Genomic DNA, 23,629 nt, shown 5'->3' with positions numbered 1-23,629 from the left:
TGTTCAATATTAACACCCACAATTTTATCTCTCACCTTATTTATGGTATAGTCACCATACTAGCACATTCTTCACCATACCTGCATTTTTTTTTTTTCCAGAGATTTCACTTTTTCTTTGTTTGATTCACATTTCACAATGTATAAATCTCTGTTTATTTGATATATTGATGTTTAAGTCACATTTATATAATTTATGAAAATTTGCTTTTTGCAACCTTAGCGCTGCACTTATTTATTCACAGGAAATAGGAACATAACTTGACAAAACCAACATCTCCTGAGGAATAGAGCAAGAACTGGCCTCAAATAACTAAATCCTCCTAACATAGAAGCAGCCCACAATGCCCTTTCCAGGTTGTACTGGGAAGTAGTTCAGCGACAGGTGCTTCTGGAATTTAGCCATTTGAGACATGTGCGCCACATGGTGGTCCTTTCCAAAATAGACATCTCCTTTTGGTCCAGAATTTTCAGTATTATGCAAACTGTCACTACTCCCCTAGTTTAGCTTTTTTGCACCTCCTTATACCAAGTTCTATCTAATTCTGAACAAAAGCTTGCCACTGTCCTTTTTATATTGACTAAATAGACTACTGTCAAAAGGTAGAAAAAATAGGATTTTTATAACAGCTTACCTGTAAAATCTGTTTCCTTGAAGTACATCAAGAGATACAAAGCCATAGTAGTTACTATGTGAGCTATAGGCTACCTTCAGGTTATGGACACTGGCACACCCCAAGACAAAAAGTGCCCTCCCTATATAACCCCTCCCACTACTGGGAGTACCTCAGTTTTGTAGCCAAGCAATACACGTGTATACCATAGAAGGGAGGGACCTCTGCGTCCCATGATGTACTTCAAAGAAAAGGATTTTACAGGTAAGCGGTTATTAAAAAAACGTTTCTTATCGTACATCATGGGACACAGAGCCATAGTAGTTACTATGTGGGATGTTCTATAGCAATGGCAACTGAAGGGAGGGAGACGCAACAAAAAGTAGGGCATTAAAATACTAGAGGACTCATACTGAAGCCAGCAGTACACTGCGCCCAAAGGCGATATCCTGGTGACCTTTTACATCAATTTGTTAGAATTTGGTAAAATCCATTTGGAAATAGTAGATTTTGACACTGCCTGTCCTCTGTTAGGACCTTCTGGCAATACAAACAAAACATATTGTTTGCAAATCTGCGCGATCACCTTGATGTAGTGAGAGCTGTCAATCTAGTGACCTTTCTTCCATCGATCGAAGGTCTGGGGAAAAAAGAAGGTAGGACAATATCCTGGTTTAAATGACAACCTGTCACTACCTTTGGTAGGAATCTAGGATGAGGCCGTAATACCACCTTATCCTTATGAATAATCAAATATGGCTTTTTACAAGAAAGAGCCGCCAACTCCGATACTCTTCTGGCAGAGGATATGGCAACCAAAAAAAATGTATCTTCCTCATCAAGAGGACCAAGGGAATATCCCATAAAGGCTCAAAAAGGCACCCCATCTTTGACATATTGACCGAAAGATGTCGGGGTGAAGGAACCATTCTCCCGGACACAATTGTTGGCGACTCAAGTAGTCTGCTTGCCAATTTCTATACCTCGAATGAAAATGGAATGATAGGCAAGGAATGTTGCTTTCTACTCAAGATAGTGACTTTTTGGGCTGCACGACTTCTCGTGCCCCCTTGGTGATTGATGTAGGCCACAGCCAGGGCATTGTCGGATTAAATCCTGACAGGACAATTTCGTAATCCAATCGTCCAGGCCTCTAGGTCCAGACATACTGCCCGAATTTCTAGAATACTGATGGGCAAGGTCCTTTCTGACTTGGACCACTTCCCCTGGACAGATGCTTCTTCCAGGACTGCTCCCCAGCATAGAAGGCTGGCATCCGTTGATAACACTTTCCAGGATACTGGTAGAAAGGATTTCCCCTTTTGAAAGTTGCTGGATATCCACCACCAATTGAGGTTCTGATGCACCTCGGGGGATAAGCGCATTGGAAAGTCTAAAGTCTGGACCTTTTTGTTCCAAGTCGACAGAATACAATTTTGCAGCAGTCTTAAATGAAACTGCTCATAAGGAACGGCCTCAAAAGGAGGCCACCATCTTTCTTAACAATTTCATGCAAAGCCGAATGGAAGGATTTCTCTTTGTTTTGATAAGCCAAATCAGTTCCTCTATGGAACCGATACTTCCCTGGGGAAAGAATACCTTCTTTTGAACTGTATCTATGACCAGCCTCAAGTACTGCAATCTCCTTGATTGTGTTAAGGAGGATTTTTCTAGGTTGAGACTCCAGCCTAGGAATCCTAGGTAACTCACGACTGAGACTAAACTTTGGTTTAGACAGGTAACTGATTGATCTACTAAGAGCAGATCGTCTAGGTAGGCTAGACTTGTTATACCCTGAGCCCTTAACCTGGATAGGAGGGGCCAGGATCGTTGTGAATACTTGAGGTGCGGTGGTTAGACCGAAAAGCAGAGCCACAAATGGAAAATTATTTTCTAGCTTGAAGCATAGAAATTTCTGATGAGAGGGAAAAATTGGCACATGGAGATAAGCATCTTTGATGTCGATCAATGCCAAAAATTCTCCTCCTTGTAGAATGGAGACAATCAAATTGGATTTACTCCATGCGAAAGGAACGGATATTCAAGTGTTGGTTTAGATCCTCGAGATCTAAAATGGCTCTGACCTCCCCGTTTGGTTTTGGTACCATGAAGAGGTTTGAATAAAACCCTGATCCCTGCTCTTCTGTGGGAACCTCTGATATCACTTTCTGAGACAAGAGATGATCCAGAGCCAGAAAGACTTCCTTTTCCCTGGGTCTCTGGGAACATTTGATCTTAAAAAACGAGGAGACGGGAATTCTTGTTTGTAACCTAGAGAAACTGAGGAAGCCATCCATCTGTCCTGACAATATTCCTGCCAAATCTTTGAAAAGTGTAGAAGCCTTCACCCCACTTGAGCGAGCGGGGCACCCCTTCATAAGGAGGCTTTAATATTTTGCTTTGCGGGTTTCCTGCCTTAAGTCCTCTTTTGGCCCTGGGACTGCCCTTGAGGTCTTCCTCTTGAACCAGACAGTGGAGGCAGTCAAGAGTGCCTGGGGGCAGATGCTCCTGGCACTGGAGAAGATGCACGTTTAAAAAGGAAAAATGTTTAAACAACTTCTTTACTGGTAAAAGAGAACTTTTCCCATTAGAAATTCTTTGGATATACTTATCCAGATTGTCTCCAAACAACCGTTCACCATGAAATGGGAAACTGGCCAAGAGCTTTTTACATGGCACTTCGGCTGACCAATATTTCAACCTTAGGCCTCTGCACATATGTACCAGCCCTAGCATAAGCTGTGAGCCTTGTATAATAGAATCTTTCATAGCATCCACTGCGAAACACAGTGCCTCCGTTATGCTAGCCCTGCTGATCAGGAAGAATTTTGAGTACTTCTACAAACTGGTCCTTTATGGACTGAGATACTCCAAATCGCCTCTAATACTGGCTGAACGACTGAATCTGCAAGAGAAATGTTCTTAAAACAAAATTCCAACTTTTTATCTGTTGAACGCTTCAACATTTGCGCACTGTCTACAGGAAAAGTCAGGTTTTTGTTTACAGAGGATATAGCAGCAGCAATTGCTGGAATCCCTCATTTCTTATAGAAGTCCTCCTCCATAGGATAAAGTATAGAAAACTTTTTTGGAGGAAAAATATAAAGTTTAGCTGGGTGCTCCCACTCAGAATACATAAGCTTTTTTAACCATGAATGGATAGGAAAGGTATCAGATTGGGGAGGCTTTAGTGATCCCAAATCAGAGGTGGGCTCACCAATAGACTGCGTTACAGGCAGTAAAAAAGTAGGAGCGGACCAACTTAGTAAGGGAGTGTACCAACAGTCTCTCCTGTGTGGCTGATCACTCCATATTAAGATCTTCAGAAGAGTCATCAGCCTCTTCCTGATCCTTTGAGAGAACTTCATGATCTCTCTCCCCCTTGTTCCTCCGTATGAGGGTCCTGAGCAATGGACGGGGATCTGCTACGCTTGGGCCCACTGCGGGAAGCGAATAAAGCATCAATCTTCTGTTCCAAACTTAAAATGGTAGAAGAAAAAAAACCTCCTGAGTGATATATATAGGGGCTGAAGTGTCCACAGCTGCTGCAACACCAGTGCCCCCTGATGGATCACTTTGACCAGCCACATCACTCTCAGAGGAGGATGCCATCTTTTTAGACATGGATTTAGGTTGTCGTGAAACAGATCCTCTAGAACCCTTTGAGGTGTTCCTTGTCCCCCTTCCGCTCATAGTCTGATGCACAAAGCAGAGGCACTATCTGAAGGAATGGATACACTGCTAGGGCTATAATCCAGCACAATTGCTGCTATTAACCCTTTCCCGCCGAGCGTACGCAGATATGCGTACTCGGCTTCCGGGGGTTATACCGGGATGATGCCCGCACCTGCAGGCATCATCCCGGTACCGTTTTTTGCAGCAGGCGATTGGCTATCCAGGCATAACAACCGATGCGGCTAAAAGCCGCTCGGCTGTTATGCCGGAGGAGCGGGAGGGGACGTCCCCCCCTCCAGCCGCCTCTCGCCGCTGTTACCGGTGCTCCCGCTCGATCGGGAGCACCGATCAGAGATCCGACGCCTCCGGCTGTTGCGGAGGAACTGGAACGAAGCCGTAATCGGCTTCGTTCCAGTCTCCTCATCGTAAACACGGAAGCGTCGTCATGGCGTCACTTCCCGTTTACACTGCTGCCAATGGCGCCGGTTTTAAAAAAATATCCGGTATTCAGAATCGCCGTTTTCGGCGATCTGAATACATTGAAGTGTAAAGGAGGGGTGGGGGGTCTTTTAGACCCCCGATCCCTCCATAAAGAGGACCTGTCACCACCTATTACTGTCACAAGGGATGTTTACATTCCTTGTGACAGCAATAAAAGTGATCAATTTTTTTTTTTTTTTTTAAACAATTTAGTAATTTTAAAATAAATAAAAGAAAAACATTTTTTTTAAAGCGCCCGCCGTCCCCGCGAGCTCGCGAAGCAAAGAAAACGCATACGGAAGTCGCGCCCGCGTATGTAAACGGTGTTCAAATTACACATGTGAGGTATCGCCGCGATCGTCAGAGCGAGAGCAATAATTCTAGCACTAGACCTCCTCTGTAACGCTAACCTGGTAACCGTAAAAAATTTTTAAAGCGTCGCCTATTGAGATTTTTAGGTACCGTACTTTGTCATCAATCTACAAGTGCGCGCAATTATAAAGTGTGACATGTTTGGTATCTATTTACTCGGCGTAACATTATCTTTCACATTACGCAAAAAAATTGGGCTAATTGGGCAGAAAAAGCAATTCCATCACTGAAATGGAAAGAGGCGAATACCTTGGGTAGGTTGGTCTCAAAACCACTTTGCCCATGTGCAAAACAAAAAAAGGTTCTTTACAGAAAAGAGCTGCCAATTTAAAAATACACACTAATCGCTACCAAAAAGGTAAACCTATAAGTGAGGCTATACAACAAAATATCTGTAATCAGTCCAAAATGGGGTCTCTGAAGTACAGCAGACCAGGATGAAATAGTGGGCCCTGGGCTGGTAGGTCTGGTCTGCTTAGAAAAGGCCAAGGTTTGTCTACCAAAAGCCACAGTGTATCACAGGTCTCTGGGCCAGTTTCGTGTCAAAGTAATCAAAAGAACCCTTTGCTCCTCATCTTGTGCGGCAGTCACTTGAGGCTCTTCAAAGGAGGGGAGGCATAAACCATCTTCAACCAAGTCCAAAGAATCACCAGAGCATCTACTGTTAGGGCCAGTGGATTCCTGGTTTTGGCTACAAACTTTTCCAACTTTTTGTTGAACCTGAGAGCCAGGTTATTTTCCCAACCTTTAAGGGCTCATTTATACTTGCTTCAGCTTCAACACACTATAACGGCTAATTTACACTTTTGCAAACACTTGTTCAGCAGAGGGCCCAAATGTGGGCGCTACATATTGCAAGTGTTGGTCTCACACAGCAAAACAAGCTTTGATGTGAGGGGAAGAGGAGTATATGTAGATAGGCATCTTGTCTTTCTACTGATGCCAGAAAACCCCCTAGTCTGAGAAAAGCAAAGAAAATGCTTGTTGATTCCATTTGCAATTTAGGCTCACAAAAAAGCTGTTGCAAGATTTTAAGTCCAGTATTGGGCAGATGCCTCCATTTGGTTTTGGGACTGTGAATAAGTTTGAATAGAAACCTTGAAACTGTTCTTCTGGAATTGGTATGACTGCTCCTTCTGCCTACAGTAGGTACAAGGTGGTCATTAAAACTGATGTTTTTTGGTCAGAAGCAGACAGACATACTGGAAAGAAACAAAGTGAGCAAGGGGCAGACATAGAAACTCTATTTTGTACCCCTTTGAATTGATAGATTGGACCTAGTGGTCCAGAACGTCTCTGGTCTAGACTGTCAGAAATAGAAACAGGACCCCCCCCCCCCCTTGTGGGGGTTTAAGCAAATATACCTCCATTAAACAAATTTATTAAGAGATTCCCAAATTGGACTTCACCATGAAAAGGCATACATAGAAGATGCTTTTTGCATGCAGGATCTGCAGACCAAGTTTTCAGACATAAAAACCTGTGCGTAGGCAAAAAAGATAACGGACACTCTGGAGTAGCCTTTCAAAACCTTTTCAACACAGATGAACCCTTGAAATAACTTTCCAGCATCAGGGAACCCCTGCTAAAATGACTATATCCACTTGCGAACCACCCACCTGCAATGAACTGTGGACGGGTGGCAAAGCAATATACTGGTACGTCGCTGCCTGTTTCTGGGTTTAGGGCATGGTCCCCCCCCCCCTCTGACACCACCTATGGTTGTACACAGCGTGAGTCTGTCAGCAGGTCCCGGCCAGCTGTGTCAAATCACAGCCCAGAGCCAAGTTTTGACAATCAATGAGAGATCTGTACAGAGGGCAAAATCTGTTTCTGCTTTTACACTGGCAGTCAGTGGGAAGAATTATTCCCTACAGATAGCTGTAAGGACTGGAAGGGAACTTGATTAAAGAAAAAAAAAAAACAGAAAAAAAAAAAAAAACACATGCATAAACCTGTAGTAATCTGATTGAAAACAAAAACTTGCATGTATAATAATAGTAGTTTGTGCAGTGTACTCAAGATTGCACTGCAGAGCCCAGACACACAGCAAGCACTCATTTTTAAATCCAGTTTGCGTAGACCAAGTTTGTTAACAAAAAATTAACCAATGCAATTACCTTACTACAGTGTGCGTACAAACAATGAACTCTGGCCTAGAATTCCACTGATGATAGGTGATGTAGTACCGCGTTTGCAGCCATATCCATTGCTGCCCTTTTGTGAGGAAACGATAGTAACAAGACTTGCCTTTTCCATACTGCATCACTACAAGAACAAAAATACAGTACAGCATTAGCATTACCATGCCTTACATTAAGAAGGACCTAGCCAGCTATATTTCCCAGAAGTTTACTTCACCCCCCTGTTCTTTGCTGAAGGCTATTTAATAAGCTTCACATGGCAAATTCTATTCTTGTGAGCTGGAAATGTGCATTTAGCTGCTTCTATAAAAATCGGTGGGTGTCATTTGTTAAATGCTATTTTCTAAGGTACTGTGCTCATGAACACAGTAAGGTTTTTAAACACTAGTGTTTTGTTTGCAAATATTTAGTTGTAGTTCACTGAACTCTACAAGAAACAATCTGCACAGGGTACATGTTTCCCTGTATTTCCTACAATCAAAATTGCTTCTAATCAGATGTAGCTGTAAAAAGCCACCTACAATGTTCATGGCATTTTGCAAGATTTTCCAGATCATCCACATGATAATAATCATATCCAGAAGTACCCAGCACTTCAAAAGGTAGATATCCTATTATAGGAGGAGCCCTAAAAACAAATAAAGATGATTAAAAGATATTCAATCCAATATTATCAGCGATCTTTACTACATGAAGCTCGATAACACACTATGGATGATTCTCTTCCTGAAAGGTGAAGGACAGCAGGTATGCTAATTTCTCTCATTTATATATTTCACTATAAAGCAGGATGTAGAAATACTGCATAGATCTTCTTAGCCGTTCATTGCTGCTTTACTCTACAACACACCCATAAAAACATTTCTAATATACCATTCATGTATTAACATATAAAACAATGATCACATAACCACATCAAGGAAAGCAAAGTATAAAAGCGCATGAATAGAAGCACACATTCCAGTGGAAAATGCACGCTATATCCTCAATGACCATGACTTCATACTTCGAAAAGTTAACAGAACCGGCTTTAAGCTGAATACCACATCTTAACGGAAAATGTAGGCTCTCATTTCCTAAGGTTTATATACACACACACACACAAGGTGGGTCAAGAGCCTCTTTCTCTGCAAGTTTTGTTTGTAGGTTCCAATAAAAAAAATAAAAAAAATAACTATCAAGAGGGATTCTAAAGTTTCAGCAGAAAATGGAAACATAAAATCAATTCAAGTGGGAATAATATCTCCAGCTGTGGTCTGGCTTTTTGGAAGATTATGCTTTTTCTGTACATTTTCAATGTACTGGAGACTGCAAGGATTTATGCCTAGCTGGAAGTAAAGAACATTAAAAGGAATGGTTATTGTGTACCAACACCAAAAGAACAACGCCACTGACCTGTGGTCCAAGAAGAGAAATTTCCATTCCAAGCTGTGTCTGGATGTAAACTCCTCATTGGGCTCCTCCACAGTGCACATTTCCTGGTGGATTACAAACAGCCCTGATATGACCAACATATTTGTAAAACAATAAAAAGCATACATATATATATATATATATCTCTAACTGGAAACTACAATAAATCATACTCGTTATTACTACAGGTCAAGGGTCAGTATACTATTCTTGGCTCTTTTCTAATGTGTAAAAACAAATACATTTCTCATCTAAATGTATGTAAATCACATACAAACTGGCACAGACAGATGCTGGCATGAACACCCAAAAGCCTTATTTGCATATTGATTACAGGAGGAACTATGTCAGTGCCGGGCTCAGATAACACTGAAATGGGCGCTAGCAACAACAATTTCAGTATGGAGGCACAACAGAATTTTTTTTTTATGAACTCTCACGAATATGTCCGAGATTGTAAACTGAAAATAATGAGATACAACTTCCATATAGGGCCCATTCTGCCATGTAAAAATCCAAATTTTTTTGCTAAAAAATTACTCAGAACCCCAAAACACACACATACACATATATATATATATATATATATATATATATACATATACACACACACACAGTGTGTGTGTGTGTTTGTGTGTGTGTGTGTGTGTTTGTGTGTGTGTGTGTGTTTGTGTGTGTTTGTGTGTGTGTTTGTGTGTGTGTGTGTGTGTCAGACTCTAGGGCAGTGATGGCGAACCTTGGCACCCCAGATGTTTTGGAACTACATTTCCCATGATGCTCCACTATGCTGCAGAGTGCCAAAGCATCATGGGAAATGTAGTTCCAAAACATCTGGGGTGCCAAGGTTCGCCATCACTGCTCTAGGGAATAAAATGGTGATTGTTGCAACTTTTTAAGTCACATGGTATTTGAGCAGGAATTTGTCAAACGTGTTTTTTTGGGAGGAAAAAAAAAAAAACACTTTCAGAAATAAAAAAAATAAAAAAACAAACCACAGTATAAAGTTATCCCAATTTTTTTGCATAATGTGAAAGATGATGTTATTCCAAGTAAATAGATATCTAGCACGTCACACTTTAAAAATTACACACTCGTGGAATGGGAATCAAACTTTGTTATTTAAAAATTTCCATAGTCGACCCTTTAAATAATTTTTTTATTTTTTTTACAGGCTACCAGTTTAGAGTTACAGAGAAGGTCTTGGCCTGGAATTGTTGCTCTTGCTCTAACACACGCGGCGATATCTCACATGTGCGATTTGAACGCCGTTTACATATGCGAGTGCGACTTGCATATGCGTTTGTTTCTATGCTCTTACCTTTATTTTTACACTATTTCTTAAAATTTTTTTATCACTTTTATTCCTTTTACAAGGAATGTAAACATCCCTTGTAATAGGAATAGTGTGGGGCAGGTCCTCATTAGGGAGAGATGTGGGGTCTATAAGAAAAAAAAAAAAAAAAAAAAAAAAAAAAAAAAGAAGAACTGTCTCGGCCTTTCCTGCTGAGCCCCCAGCTTTGTTTACATCCGCCGGCCTGGATGTGACGACATAACATCGCACCCGGGCCTGCGGGGGTCAAAGAAATGGCTGAGGACTATCTGGTCACCAGAAATCTCTATGATCAACTTTGAGCTGGAGAATGAATCGGTCGTCGCTAGGAGGGGGGTGTTGTCTCGCCAACCTGTAAGAACAATCAAGCGGCTGAACTGCCGCTATGATTGTTCTCACTGTGCACAGGGTCGCCGGCCCAAAAAGAGGATATCTGAATGATGCCTTTAGCTGCAGGCATCATTCAGATATCCCCACTTGAAGTCCAGGATGTCATATGACGTCCTTGGGCTGGAAGTGGTTAGAGCAGTAAAGTGAGGTTTTTTTTGTTTTGGTTTTTGTTATTGCAAACATTAAAAATTGAAAGTCATAAAATGCATGCACGCTGGCAAAACTAGGTCTTGTAGCTTTTCTAGGAGGTCTAACCAGCTGCTGTGCAGATACCATGCAAAGCCTGACATGCTCTGACTTTTTGGCCTTTTCTACTTTATACTGTAGCCTTATGAGTTATGCGGCCTGACACTCGGAAACTACATGATACATTACTTTGCACCTTGTGACATCTTATGGATTCAGTAGGTCTTATGTTTTGTTTTGTTTTTCCTTCCAAATTAACTCATGTGATGCTAACATGTGTGAAGGTTATAGATCTACATGTTGTCATTTTAGAATTTAAGTATTTACAAACCCTCCCAGTTTTTCCATATTTGGTCTGTCAAAGTATAGACTCATTACCTTGGCTGGAAGTCTGTTCCAAGCATCCACTACTATTGTAGACCATTATGAACCTCTCAGAGAGGTACAGTGAGGTGTTAATGATTTTTAAGTTTTGTATTTTAGGGTAATTGCCCAAACAAGGATGGATGATTGGACTCAGACAGGGCAAAGTATTGTGAAACACAGATGAGGACCTTAAAACATAATTTTATGTTGGTTTTAAGGAGAAGCCTTGAATGGAATTAATTACAGTCAGGCCTAACTAAATTCTAAAAAAAAAAAAAAATAAAAAAAATAAATAAATATGTTTTGGGGGCGGTCTGTTTCAATAAACAGAGGTCCTGCGCTCTCTAATACAAATTTTTGTGGCCTGCTTGACTTGCAAATTGTTTTGCACGGAGAGTCAATTAATATGTTAATCATCAAGAGAGGGTGTTGCGCAATGTTTAAAGGCAAATTCAATCATTTTGTTTAACACAATTACAGATTCAAGGCTCTTTAACAAATTAAAGGTTGAGGCAGCATTCAATCTGAATAGTTTTATTTATTTATTTTTCTTCTTTATTGTTTAGTTTTTTCCTTCAACTTTTTCTTTTAAGGAAAACTTTTTTTTTCTTTACTTCCTATATCACCTTATTTTTTTTTTGGTGATACTTCAGTTTGGCTTGCCTATGGTGAAATAATAAAAAAAAAAAAAAAAAAAAAAAAAAAAGGAGGGGAGTATGGGGAACATTATATGGAGAACATTTAAAGCAATTACAAATGTTGATATAGAATATTAAAAGCTTCCCTTTAGCATTTTGGGGATGGGTCGAGTATCCAACAGTTTTTGTTTTTCTCTTATGACATTGGATAATTGTTTTATATGAATTTAGGTCATTGTAGCTATTATCATGACAATAGTAACATTAGGGTTTAGCTACAACCATGTGACTATTTTCTGTGTATATGTGACATACAATCCTCTCTACAGTTCTAATATTGGGCAGTCATCAGATGTGGTCATTGATCATTTTTCTTTTTTTTTATGTTGCTCAGTTTTTCCTTTTTGTGCCATAATAAGTTCAAAGAGCATTGCGTGAATATCATATAGATATACTGGGACTGGTGAGACTCATAGTGATTGGCAAATATCAGGGAGTATAGTACAATTGTACTTAAGAGTATTTTAGTTAATTTTTACTGAAGCCATGAGTGACTGGTGACATCACACCTATCTGTATTCTGAAATCAAGTTATGTTTGTCTGCGTAGGCGACACTGCCTAATCTGCAATGAGAACTCTTAAAGTGATGACCTCTTCCGTAGCCTGCTAAAGGCAGGGCTCGTACAGTAGCTACACATGGTAGCCAAGGATGGAGCGATATGGCCAAATATTGCACTGAACACAGCTTCAGTAACAGCAGTTAGTGGTGAGTTGCGATGGCAACAAGATCCCCCTGGACACTTGAAGGGTCATACACAGACACACAGTGGTATACAGCAGAAGGCAGAACAGAGCTACGTGCAGGCATATGACCATGGAGGAAGAAAGATGGGGGGGTGGAAATCAGACACCTGGCTGAAGGGCGTAACCAAATTGTTACACATGTCACTGAGAAAGGGGTCTTATTAGTATGTCACAGTATATCTATGGTAATTCTAATAAAAGGTCCTAACTGCTCAGACTTACCAGACAAGCATTAATTTGAATGCATGTGTCTCAAACGTACTTGTGGTGTTCTTTCTCTACCTCTGTCCACATTAACAAAGTATAATCTTAGCCGGGAAAGCTGGTCCAAAGGCCATTACTGTATGCGGTATCCAACAGGAATCACCATGGAAGGCTGTCCCAGAAGCAAGGGCAACATGACCAGATTGACATTATTGACTTTCGCACTATTATTATTGGACGGTTGAGAACAAGGATCCTCATGTTTTTTTTTATCCCTCTTGGTTTTTTTTTATTGTGTTTTGTATCCTATGATTTTATTATGGACTTATTACATTCAGAACAAGTGAGGACTACCGATACTGGGATCCATAAATGTGAACTGTAGAGATGGAGAGTTTAAAAGTTTTTTTTTCTTCTCAAAGAGTTTTATTTCATTTCAGAGGGCAAAGCCAAACGTTCCAAATATTAAAGAAGATTGCACCTAAACCATTATTCTATGTGTGGCCGAGTCTCATATTCTCAACTGGCCACAAGGGGCCATCTGTAGCCTTATGAGTTTATGTGAAATCTCCATTAATACCTGTACAATATTGTAATTAGAAATATATTTCCCTTAGAGGGAAATATATATTTAAAGTATTGAGTGTTGTGTTGGTGTTACTGTAATTAGTTCAACTTCAAACTTGACCTTTTGTTTTCCCTGATAACATCTCACCTGGGAAGTAAACAACAGCTTTCTTTGACTCATCCAATCAGGCTGTTCCCAATATACATTTACTAGGTACAGTGACCAATTAGGGAGAATTATATTAGCCACACTACAGGAAGTAGGGGGGGGGGGGATATAATGCTTTGTGAGCAAGCCAGCTCACTCTGGTGTGGGAGCACACGGCAGTCACCATGGGCTGACCTGAAGTTAACAGGTAATCTGAACTTGCACCTTATATTGTATTGTAAATATGGTTCTGTGAGTAATTTGTAAATATCATGTAAGCCAGGGGACCTACACTGTATATTGTGATGTAAATACTGTCTGGTGTGTGTAATTTGTATATATTATGTAACCCTATAAATAAATGTGTATTGCTGATTGACCTATCTCTTTTGTACAAGATCTCTCAGATCTAGATATGTATATGTCCATACTACTACAATGATTGAGGGGTATGCACATAATCATAAATACTAGTCAACAATACCTTCCTCCTAGTATGGCATTAAATTCCTATATTTGCATTGGGGATACAGATTATCACTGCATAAAACAATAAGGCTGCTCCCAGTTCTGTCCCAAGTTCTATCTTCTTATTGGATGGCAGCTGCATTTTTTAAATTTAAAGCACCTCCCACTAATTGCATAAGGTATAAGTAAAGGCAAAACGTTTTTTTGTTTTTTGATAGAGTGAAGAGGGATTAGAACCCCCCGTCAATTTTAATTTCAGTCTGTGCCCCCGTTAACCACTTTCAGACTGGACCATTTTGCTGGCTTAAGACCAGACCACTTTTTGCGATTCGGCACTGCGGCATTTTAACTGACAATTGCGCGGTCGTGCGACGTGGCTCCCAAACAAAATTGACATCCTTTTTCCCCACAAATAGAGCTTAATTTTGGTGTATTTGATCACCCCTGCAGATTTAAATTTTTTGTGCTATAAACCAAAATAGAGCGACAATTTTTTTTTACTTTTTGCTACAATAAATATCCCTGAAAATATATATACATTTTTTTCCCCCTCAGTTTAGGCCGATACGTATTCTTCTACATTTATTTATTTTTAACCAAAAATAATTGCAATAATCGATTGATTGGTTTGCGCAAAAGTTATAGCATTTACAAAATAAGTGATAGTTTTATGGCATTTTTATTAATAATTATTTTTTGTTTAATAGTAATGGCGGCGATCAGCGATTTTTATTGTGACTGCGACATTATGGCAGACACATCGGACATTTTTGACACATTTTTGGGACCATTGTCATTTATACAGAAATCAGTGCTATACAAATGCAGTGATTCCTGTGTAAATTACACTGGCAGTGAAGGGGTTAACCAGGGGGTGGCAGTGTAGGGGTTAAGTGTGGGCTTTGTGTTAGTGAACACTGATATCTGCTCCAATCACATGGAGAAGAGATCATCGTCACTTGTTGCTAGGCAGAACAGGGAGATGCTGTTTACAACGGCATCTCTCCGTTCAGCCGCCCCGTGAGACGATCGCGGGTATCCCCGCAGCGATAGAGTCCGCGGGACCCGCGATCGGACTCACGGGGGTCCCGACCGGCACGCGAGTGCGCCACCGGTGGCGCGCGCGCGATGGCAGGGCGGCATATTAAAATGGACGTACCTGTACGCCAATATGCCTGCCATTCTGCCAACGTACAGCGGCGTGTGCCGGTTGGGAACTGGTTAAGGAAAATCACCCTCTCCATTTGTCCCATTTATCATTTAAAGTGAATGCAAAAGAAAATCTCCAAATTTCGGGTTGTACCCAGAAATGTAAGAGGAAATATCTTGCAATGGGGACACTAGTTCTGGTGATCTGGATGTCCTCAAGAGATTCCCTTAAAATTGCAGGAATTTCCCCTCACTTCATGCTTGGCTGTGGGACAGAATAAAAAAAAAAATAGAATTTTTGTATTCACCGTAAAATCCTTTTCTCTGAAGTTCATTGACGGACACAGCACCCTCTCCCCTCCTATTGATTTACGTTGTACTGCTTGTGGACGTACTGAGTTGCAGGAAGCAGGCTGAGGGGTTATTACCAGAGGGACCGCCCCCTGGGCGGAACTGTAAAGTTCTGTATTCACATGTATTACATGTTCTGCCTAGTCCTTTCCTGAAGGTGGCGTAAGAACCCTACAGTCAAGATTACTGGAGCTGTGTCCGTCAATGAACTTCAGAGAAAAGGATTTTACGGTGAGTACAAAAATCCTATTTTTTTCTCTTTCGTTCATTGACTGACACAGCTCCAGTAATCTTGATTGTAGAAACGTCCCCAAGCAGTGTCATAAAGAGGGTTGGGAACAGCAACATAACTTCACCCACAACCAACGGTGCTCCCTAACAGGGGAGTCACCATCTCACTAACCGCATCAGAACTTGCGGTCAACAAATCCACCTGGAAATGGTGGCCGACGAGACCGCCATCCTTTTTTCGGACCAGCTACCGAAATGAACAGAGAATCTGACTTCCAAAAGGGAGCCGAGGCAGAAAAATATACCCTTAGAGCCCAGACCACATCCAGGGAATGAAGGGCCACCTCTTTAGGATGTGTCGTTTAGGAGACAGAGATGTTAACACAATGCCTTCATAGATGTGAAAAGCCGAAACCACCTTCGGAAGGTTGCGGAAGCACCACCTTATCCTTGTAGATAACCAGATAGGGCGACTTGCAAGACAAGGCCGCCAGTTTCGAAACCCTCCTGGTCAATGTAATGGCCACTAGGAAGACCACTTTCTGAGAAAGAGTCACCAAGGGAATTTCCCTGATGTTCTCAAACTGAGGTTTCTGAAGCGCTGATAGCACCAGGTTTAGATCCCACAGGGGCAAGGGTGGACGCACCGGAGGCACTACATGCCGGACCCCTTGTACAAAAGTGCTCACTAGAGAGAGACACCAGGGGTCGTTGGGAAAAAAAAAGCCAAAAGCTGATATCTGTCCCTTAAATGGTGCTTAACGCCAATTTCTGGTCTACTCCTCGCTGTAGGAAAAGCAGGATCCTGGAAAACGGAATAGGTGCGCAGACCCACCCCATCTCCTCACACATGAAGATATAGGCCTTCCATGTACGATGGTACATCTTCCAAGAAGAAGATTTTCGTGCCCTCAACATCGTTGAAAAGTCCGACAGGCCCCGGTTCCTTAGCACCTGGCTCTCAACAGCCATGCCGTTAAAACCAGCAATGGTAAAGCAGGATGGAGAATCGGACCTTGAGACAGAAGGTCTTCTCACATCGGTAGTCACCAGGGAGCGTCCGCAACCAGGCGTACTAGGTCGGTGTACTAGGGACACCGAGGCCAATCTGGGGCAATCGGCATCACTGGAATCCCCTCGGCCTGCACTCTGGAGCAGATGTGGCAACAGTTTTAGCAGAGGAAAAAGCGTAGATCAGTCGGTACTGACCCCATGGAGCCACTAATGAGTCTGACGCGTCCGTCCAAGGAGCTCTTGTCCTGGATATGAATCTCGGCACCTTCCGATTAAGTCGGGTGGCCAGGAGATCTACGTCTGGTGTGCCCCACCGCAGGCACAGCAGCCTGAACACCTCCGGATGCAATGCCCATTCTCCTGGGTCCAGCATCTGGCGACTTAGATAGTCCGCCTGCCAGTTTTATACACTACAGTTTTCTACAGGATGTAAATGGCCGAGAGGGCTGGTACATGTCGCTCTGCCCACTGAAGGATGTGAGCGGCCTCCCGTGCTGCAGCCGAGCTTCTTGTTCCTCCTTGGTGGTTGACATATGCCCCCGCCGTGGCTTTGACTGGATCCTGATCGGACACGCTCTTAGTCTCATCGACCATGTGGAGAGGCATAGCCTGATCGCTCTGAGCTCAAGCACATTGATCGGCAACTTGGATTCATCCCCCGACCAAAGGCCCTGGGTCGACTGTACTCCCAGTACTCCACCCCAGCCGGTCAGACTGGCGTCCGTTGTGATCACTGTCCATCGTAGAGGTAGGAACGACTTCCCGGACTGAAGTGACGGAGATCTCAGCCACCAGAGCAGGGAGTCCCTGACCGACTGGCTCACCCGAATCTGCCGATCCAGGGATAACGGAGATTTGTCCCATTTTATCAATATCTGCTTGTGCAAGACTCTGGTGTGAAACTGGGTGTACGGTACCGCCTCGAAGGAGGCCACCATGAGGCTCAGGACTCGCATGCAGAAATGCAGCGGCAACCACCTGCGGTTCATCAACAGCTTCACCACGGTTCTGAGTCTGCAGTTTGTCTGAAGGGAGAAGCACTCTCACTTCCACGGAGTCCAGCAGTAAGTCTAGGTACTACAGGCGCTGAGTAGGTGTAAGTACTGACTTTTTGAGGTTCAACAACCACCCAATTTCCTGCAGGGTTTGCATGGTGATCGCCATATACTCCTTTAATTCTGAGGTGGAAGCTGCTATCAGGAGGAGATAGTCTAGGTAACCCACAATTGCGATCCCGCATTGTTGCAACAAGACCAAAATTGGAGCCAATACCTTGGTAAAGACTGGGGGTGCTGATGCAAAGCCTAAAGGGAGAGCCACAAACTGGTAGTGGGCTTCCCCTACTGCAAATCGCAATAACCACTGATGCCTGAGGCATATGGGTATGCGAGGTACGCATCCTGGATGTCCAAAGATGCCAGGGAGTACCCTTGATGGAGTGCAGCGACAACTGAGTGAACTAATTCCATTCTGAACCTCTTAACTTTTACAAAGCAATTGAGGGCTTTCAGGTTCAAGATTGTAGTCCCCAAAAAGGAAGGGGTACGTCCAAACAGATTGGAGGAGAAGAACCCCTGAATCCTTTCCGATTCCAGAACAGGCACTATCACCCCGCGGTTTAGGAGGTCCCTTACTGCCCCCAACAGGGCCTCCCGACGAGCCGGTAGTGAGGGTATGCTGGGGGGAAAGAATCTGTTTGGTGGCCAAGAGAGGAACTATCTTGTAGCCAGATGAAATCAGTTCGCAGACCCATTGGTCGGACAGCTGAGAGGCTCACCGGGCTGCAAACTCCTGAAGGCCACCCCCCACCTGAGCCCTTTTTACCACCTTTGCACCCACAGTCCTGGGGAAGAAACACCAGTTTCTGAAGCCACGCTGACGCACCCTCTCTGCCACCTTTGGGGAATTAGGACAGGTGCGCAATCCCATCCTCCTAGCTGCTGCAGACTGAGGCACCCCCACCGCAGGACTCATCACCCCAACCGAGTGCTGCACCATTCAGTTACAAGTGTCTGCGTCCAGTATCAGCTCCCAGGTGTCCTGAGCAAAAAAAGCCCTGTTCTGAACAACGGAGACCAGCGCTGAGGATAAAAAAAATAAAAAAAAAACATGCTGAGCTACAACAAAATGGCCACCCTGTATAAGGGACAATCACAAGGAAATGGCCCCGACCATGCTTTCCACTGAGGCACACAGAAAATGGCTGTACACAGTGAACGAACAGAGATAATGGCGGCAGAACAGCGTTATGGCGTTATGCAGACCCCAGCAGAGAGACCACAGACACCCAGGGACACAGACACCCAGTGCAGCCCCCAATCTAAGGTCAGAGCGCCCCAGAGGACCCCTGGCTCAGGTATCCACTTCGCTCAGCAGTCCATCATGCAGCATCCCCCACGGGGGAGGGAAAATAGGGACAAGGAGAGAAGAGAGGGACCCCCTAATCAACCTCCCAGGGAATGCCCAGCTGCTTAGTCCTGCCGGGGTCACAGATCACAGGATCTTAAAATCTTGCACAAAAGGCAAAAATTCTGAAAAAAAATCCCAGGACCGATGGTCCAGCAGGGAGCCTAGGTCCTTCTTCACTAGGCAGAAAAAAAACTGAGCAGCAGGAAGCAGGCTGTGGTGTTATTACCAGAGGGACCGCCCCCTGGGCGGAACTGTAAAGTTCTGTTTTTTCACATGTATTACATGTTCTGCCTAGTCCTCTGCTGAAGCTGGCGTAATAAACCTACAGTCAAGATTAAGACCCCTTTCACACCACACCGCAACTTGCGTCGGCGGTAAAACGCCTCTATTTTTAGCGGCGTTTTACCGCCGGATTTGCGGCGCATTTCGGCCACTAGCGGGGCGCTTTTACCCCCGCTAGCGGCTGCGAAAGGGTTAAAACCGCCGGCAATACGCCGCAATAGCGGCATTTTGCCGGCGGCATTACAGCGCTGCCCCATTGATTTCAATGGGCAGCAGCGGTGGAGGAGCGGTAAACACACCGCTCCTTCACCGCTCCAAAGAAGCTGCTGGCAGGACTTTTTTCTGACGTCCTGCCAGCGCACCGCTGTAGTGTGAAAGCCCTCCGGGCTTTCACACTACACACAATGGTGCAGCTTCTTTAGGGCGTTTTGCAGGCGCTATTTCTAACGCTATAGCGCCTGCAAAACGCCCTGGTGTGAAAGGGGTCTAATGGAGCTGTGTCAGTGAACAAAAGAAAAAATCAGTTTCACACTTATTCTACTTTACGAATAGACTAGGCATATGGATAATATAATATGCACAATTTCAGAGGGTTTGTATTCCAAAAAAAAAATAAAAAAAATAAAAAGTGTTAGTTCTGCTTTAAATCTGTTCCGTACATATAAACTTCTAAGAAAGAAAAAAAAATTCTTTACAGCTATGCTGGAATATTACTATCAATGATTAAAACAATATAGTTTTTACCTTAATAAACTGAGGTGTAGCTAATCTTACAGTTGCTACAAAGCAGACTCTCTCTTCATATGCAGGTCTGAGAGAACGCTGTAATGCACCATCAAAGCCATTGTGTGTAGAACTGGGCACTAAAAAATAAAAATATTAAGCATGAAATTTTTTCAACTGACTTATCTCCACATACATACACTCAACCCTACACAAGTAGGGAAAAGGAGAGAAAACACAAAATGTTACTAGCTATGGTATTGCATTTCTACACCGCGTGTGTTATGTAGAATAGCGCAATCTATTTGCGATCTTGTCAGAGGTGAAAAGGAATGGCCATTTTTGCCAGAGTAAGAATTCTTATTCATATTATGTGATGGTGACTTCATTAGTCCCTAACCGCAGGTAATCAATGAACGTGCAAATACATATAAACATGCATGGCCGCTGCCAGCCAGTCATTGCTTTGTACAAGCTGAGAGGTCGGAACCATCAGCAATTACCTGTGCATATAGCCACAGGGATATGCTGGATTATTGCCACAAATGGCACTAAAATCCCATGTGAATGAGGCCCAAATTTCAACTTGGCTGGATAAAAAGGTAATTTGCCAATGTTTAGTGCATTTCCCAGATAAACTACAAGGAAACAATATAGAATATACATGCATTAGAGCCTGGGCTTAAGAAAATAAAACGCAAATGGCCTGCTTTTGGGCTTAACACTGAATACCCAATACCTACAAACAACCTTGATACTCGGTGCCTAACTGCAGTCAAAACTGTGGTTTTGAGCAGAAAGGAGAACTGTCTCATATGGTTTTTAATGCAGTCCATGACTCTACTGAGGAGAATTACCCATATACAGTAGGAGAAATTATTATTTGGTCCCTTGCAGATTTTGTAAGTTTGCCCACTTACACAGAAATTAAGAATCTATCATTTTTTATCATAGGTATATTTTAAATGATAGAGACAGACTATCAACCAAAAATCCAGATAAAACAAATGATACAAATATTATAAATATTATAAATTGAGTTGCAGTTGAGTGAGTAAAATGTTTTTGATCCTCTGCCAACCAACAATAACTCTGGCTCACACAGACTGGCTACAGTATGTGCACATGCGGCACACAGATTAGTCCTGTCAATTTAAGAAGGTGCTCCTAATGACAATTAGTGTATAAAAAGACACCTGTTCACAGAATCTCCTTCTTCCATTCAAACCTAACCATCATGGATAAGATCGAAGAGTTGTCAAATGATGTCAGGGACAAGATTATAGACCTACACAAGGTTGGAATGGGCTACATGACCACTGGCAAGAAGCTTGGTGAGAAGACAACTGTTGGTTATTTTGTATTTTTTTGATTTACAAATAAATGCTCCATCAATTGCCCTCAGTCTGGAGCTCCATGCAAGATTTTGCCTCATGGGGTAAACGGGAGGAGCTTGGGAATAATCTCAAGGCAGTTGGGACCAGTGTCCTCAAACAAAAAATTGGTGACAACACGCCACCATGGATTGAGATGCTGCAGCGCCCGCTAGGTCCCCCCTTCTCAAGGAGGCACATGTACAATACCATCTGAAGTTTGCCAAAGAACATCTAAATCAAAGGATTTGGAGAAAGTGCTATGGTCAGAGGAGACCAAAATTGAGCTCTTTGTCATTAACTCGACTTGTCATGTTTGGGGAGGAAGAAAAATGCTGCCTATGACCCTAAGAACACAAAATCCTTACAGTCAAGCACGGAGGTGGAAGCATTATGCTTTGGGGTGGTTTTTCTTCTAAAAAAGGTACAGGCTGCATTGAAGGGGCCAATGGACGGGCCATGTATTGTAAGATCTTGGATGAAAACCTTCTTCCCTCAGCTAGAACACTGAAGACAGGCTATGGATGGGTCTTCCAGCATAACAGTGGCCCAAAATATACCACCCAGGCAACAAGGGAGTGGCTCAAGAAGAAACGCATTAAGGTCATGGAGTGGCCCACCCAGTCTCCAGACCTTAATCCTATAGAAAATTTATGGAGGGAGCTGAAACTTTGAGGTGCCAAGCGACAGCCAAGAAACCTTAAAGATTTAGAGAAGATCTGTAAACAACAGTGGACCAAAATCCCTCCTGAGATTTGTGCAAACCTGGTAACTACAAGAAACAGCTTACCTCTGTGCTTTCCAACAAGGGTTTCGTCACCAAGTACCAAGTGGTGTTTTGCTTGGGGATGAATTTGTTATTTTACTCACTGAACTGCAACTCAATTTATAACATTTGTATCATGTGCTTTTTCAGAATTTTTGGTTGATATTCTGTCTTTTTCATTTAAAATACACCCATGATAAAAATTATAGACCTTTTTTTGTAAATGGGCAAACTTACACAATCTGCAGGGGATCAAATAATTATTTTCCCCACTGTACCTTTTATCCCTGTGACACGAGAACAAAAAATTAGGGGAACAGGGACACAAAAACTTAGCAAGGTTTCATAATGACCCCCATCACAAGTACAGGAAGTGAGGAGAAATCACCCAAATGGAGACAAAGCCAGCAACCATAACCCCCCCCCCCCCAAAAAAAAAACATTGCAATGGCCTGACTGGAGTTTGGTTTTAAATATGTACAACAATATACAGTGCCCTGCAAAAGTATTCTCTTCCCTCAATGTTTTTCCTGTGTTTTTGCATTACAGCCTAGAATGAAAAGGTTTAATTTTTTAAAGACTTTGTACCATGTGTGCACAACATACCCATGACTGTGAAGGTGGAAAAAAAAAAAAAAATAAATAAAAGGATTTGGACTTAGCTCCAACTACTATATCTTGGATTAGAGTATAGGCTAAATAGTCATAGATCCTGGGTTACAGGCAGATACTTTAAGGTAATTGAACTCCAGCAAGCAAACATTTTGTTGCAAGAAATGCAGAGTAATACAGGAATATAAAGGAGTGTCCTGAAATGCACTCCAAGATACGGAATTTACAGGTGTGTCAATTTGTTCATCTTACTTATACAGTACAGGACACAGTTGAATAATTAGAAACACTGGGACTTTCCTAGGCAATGACTGAGAAGGGTGGGCAACAGCTAGGCAAACAAACTGTGCCAATGGGCTCAACACTAAGAAAGGTCAACAGACCCAACTTTAGATTGCCACTACAAACCAAAGGCTACATTTGCAGACGATTGGACATGCACCAGGTAGAACTTGGTAAAAGTATGAACAGAGAACCAGGTAGAAGCTTTTTAAAGCTAGGCAACAGAGGCTCGATGTCAAAATGTCCAGGAAACACCTTTTCATCTTTTTGCTTTAGAACAGGCCACAAATATGGAAGGACTATTTCTTTATTAAGGTGGAAGACTGATACCACCTTAGGAAGAAAGGATGGCTGTAAGACTACCTTTTGTCCTTGTGAAAAATGAAGAACGGTCCTTACAAGTGAGCTGCTAGCTCAGAGACACATCTGATAGACATGATAGCAACCAAAAAGGCTACTTTGCAGCAGAGATCATCTATGGGGATTTCCATGGATTCAAATGTAGTTTCTTCAGGGCATAGAAAACCAGACTGAGGTCCCAAGGAAGCACAGGTGCTGCAAGGAGTGGGAATGATCGGAGAAACACCTGATTTGGAGTTCTAGGAAGAGGGACAACTCTAAATAGTGTGACATTTTTG

General features: G+C 42.6%; 1 protein-coding gene across 3 annotated transcripts in view; it reads right to left on the bottom strand.

Annotated features, from left to right (window-relative positions):
* Window positions 1-23,629, bottom strand: part of CLOCK (clock circadian regulator) — a 188,924-nt gene that overhangs the window by 53,525 nt on the left and 111,770 nt on the right. For all 3 annotated transcript variants that reach the window (XM_077477469.1, XM_077477468.1, XM_077477470.1), the window contains 4 exons: window positions 19,980-20,098; window positions 8,680-8,762; window positions 7,806-7,912; window positions 7,261-7,408 (listed from right to left, as the gene is read on the bottom strand). In XM_077477469.1, the coding sequence (XP_077333595.1) occupies window positions 7,261-7,408; window positions 7,806-7,912; window positions 8,680-8,762; window positions 19,980-20,098 (457 nt within the window). The remainder of the gene's footprint in view (window positions 1-7,260; window positions 7,409-7,805; window positions 7,913-8,679; window positions 8,763-19,979; window positions 20,099-23,629) is intronic.

This window comes from Lithobates pipiens, unplaced genomic scaffold (assembly GCF_037356315.1).
Source record: "Lithobates pipiens isolate NorthernLeopardFrog02 unplaced genomic scaffold, aLitPip1_a1.2 Scaffold_13, whole genome shotgun sequence".
Taxonomy (NCBI): domain Eukaryota; kingdom Metazoa; phylum Chordata; class Amphibia; order Anura; family Ranidae; genus Lithobates; species Lithobates pipiens.
This window is presented reverse-complemented; position numbering and strand designations above follow the sequence as displayed.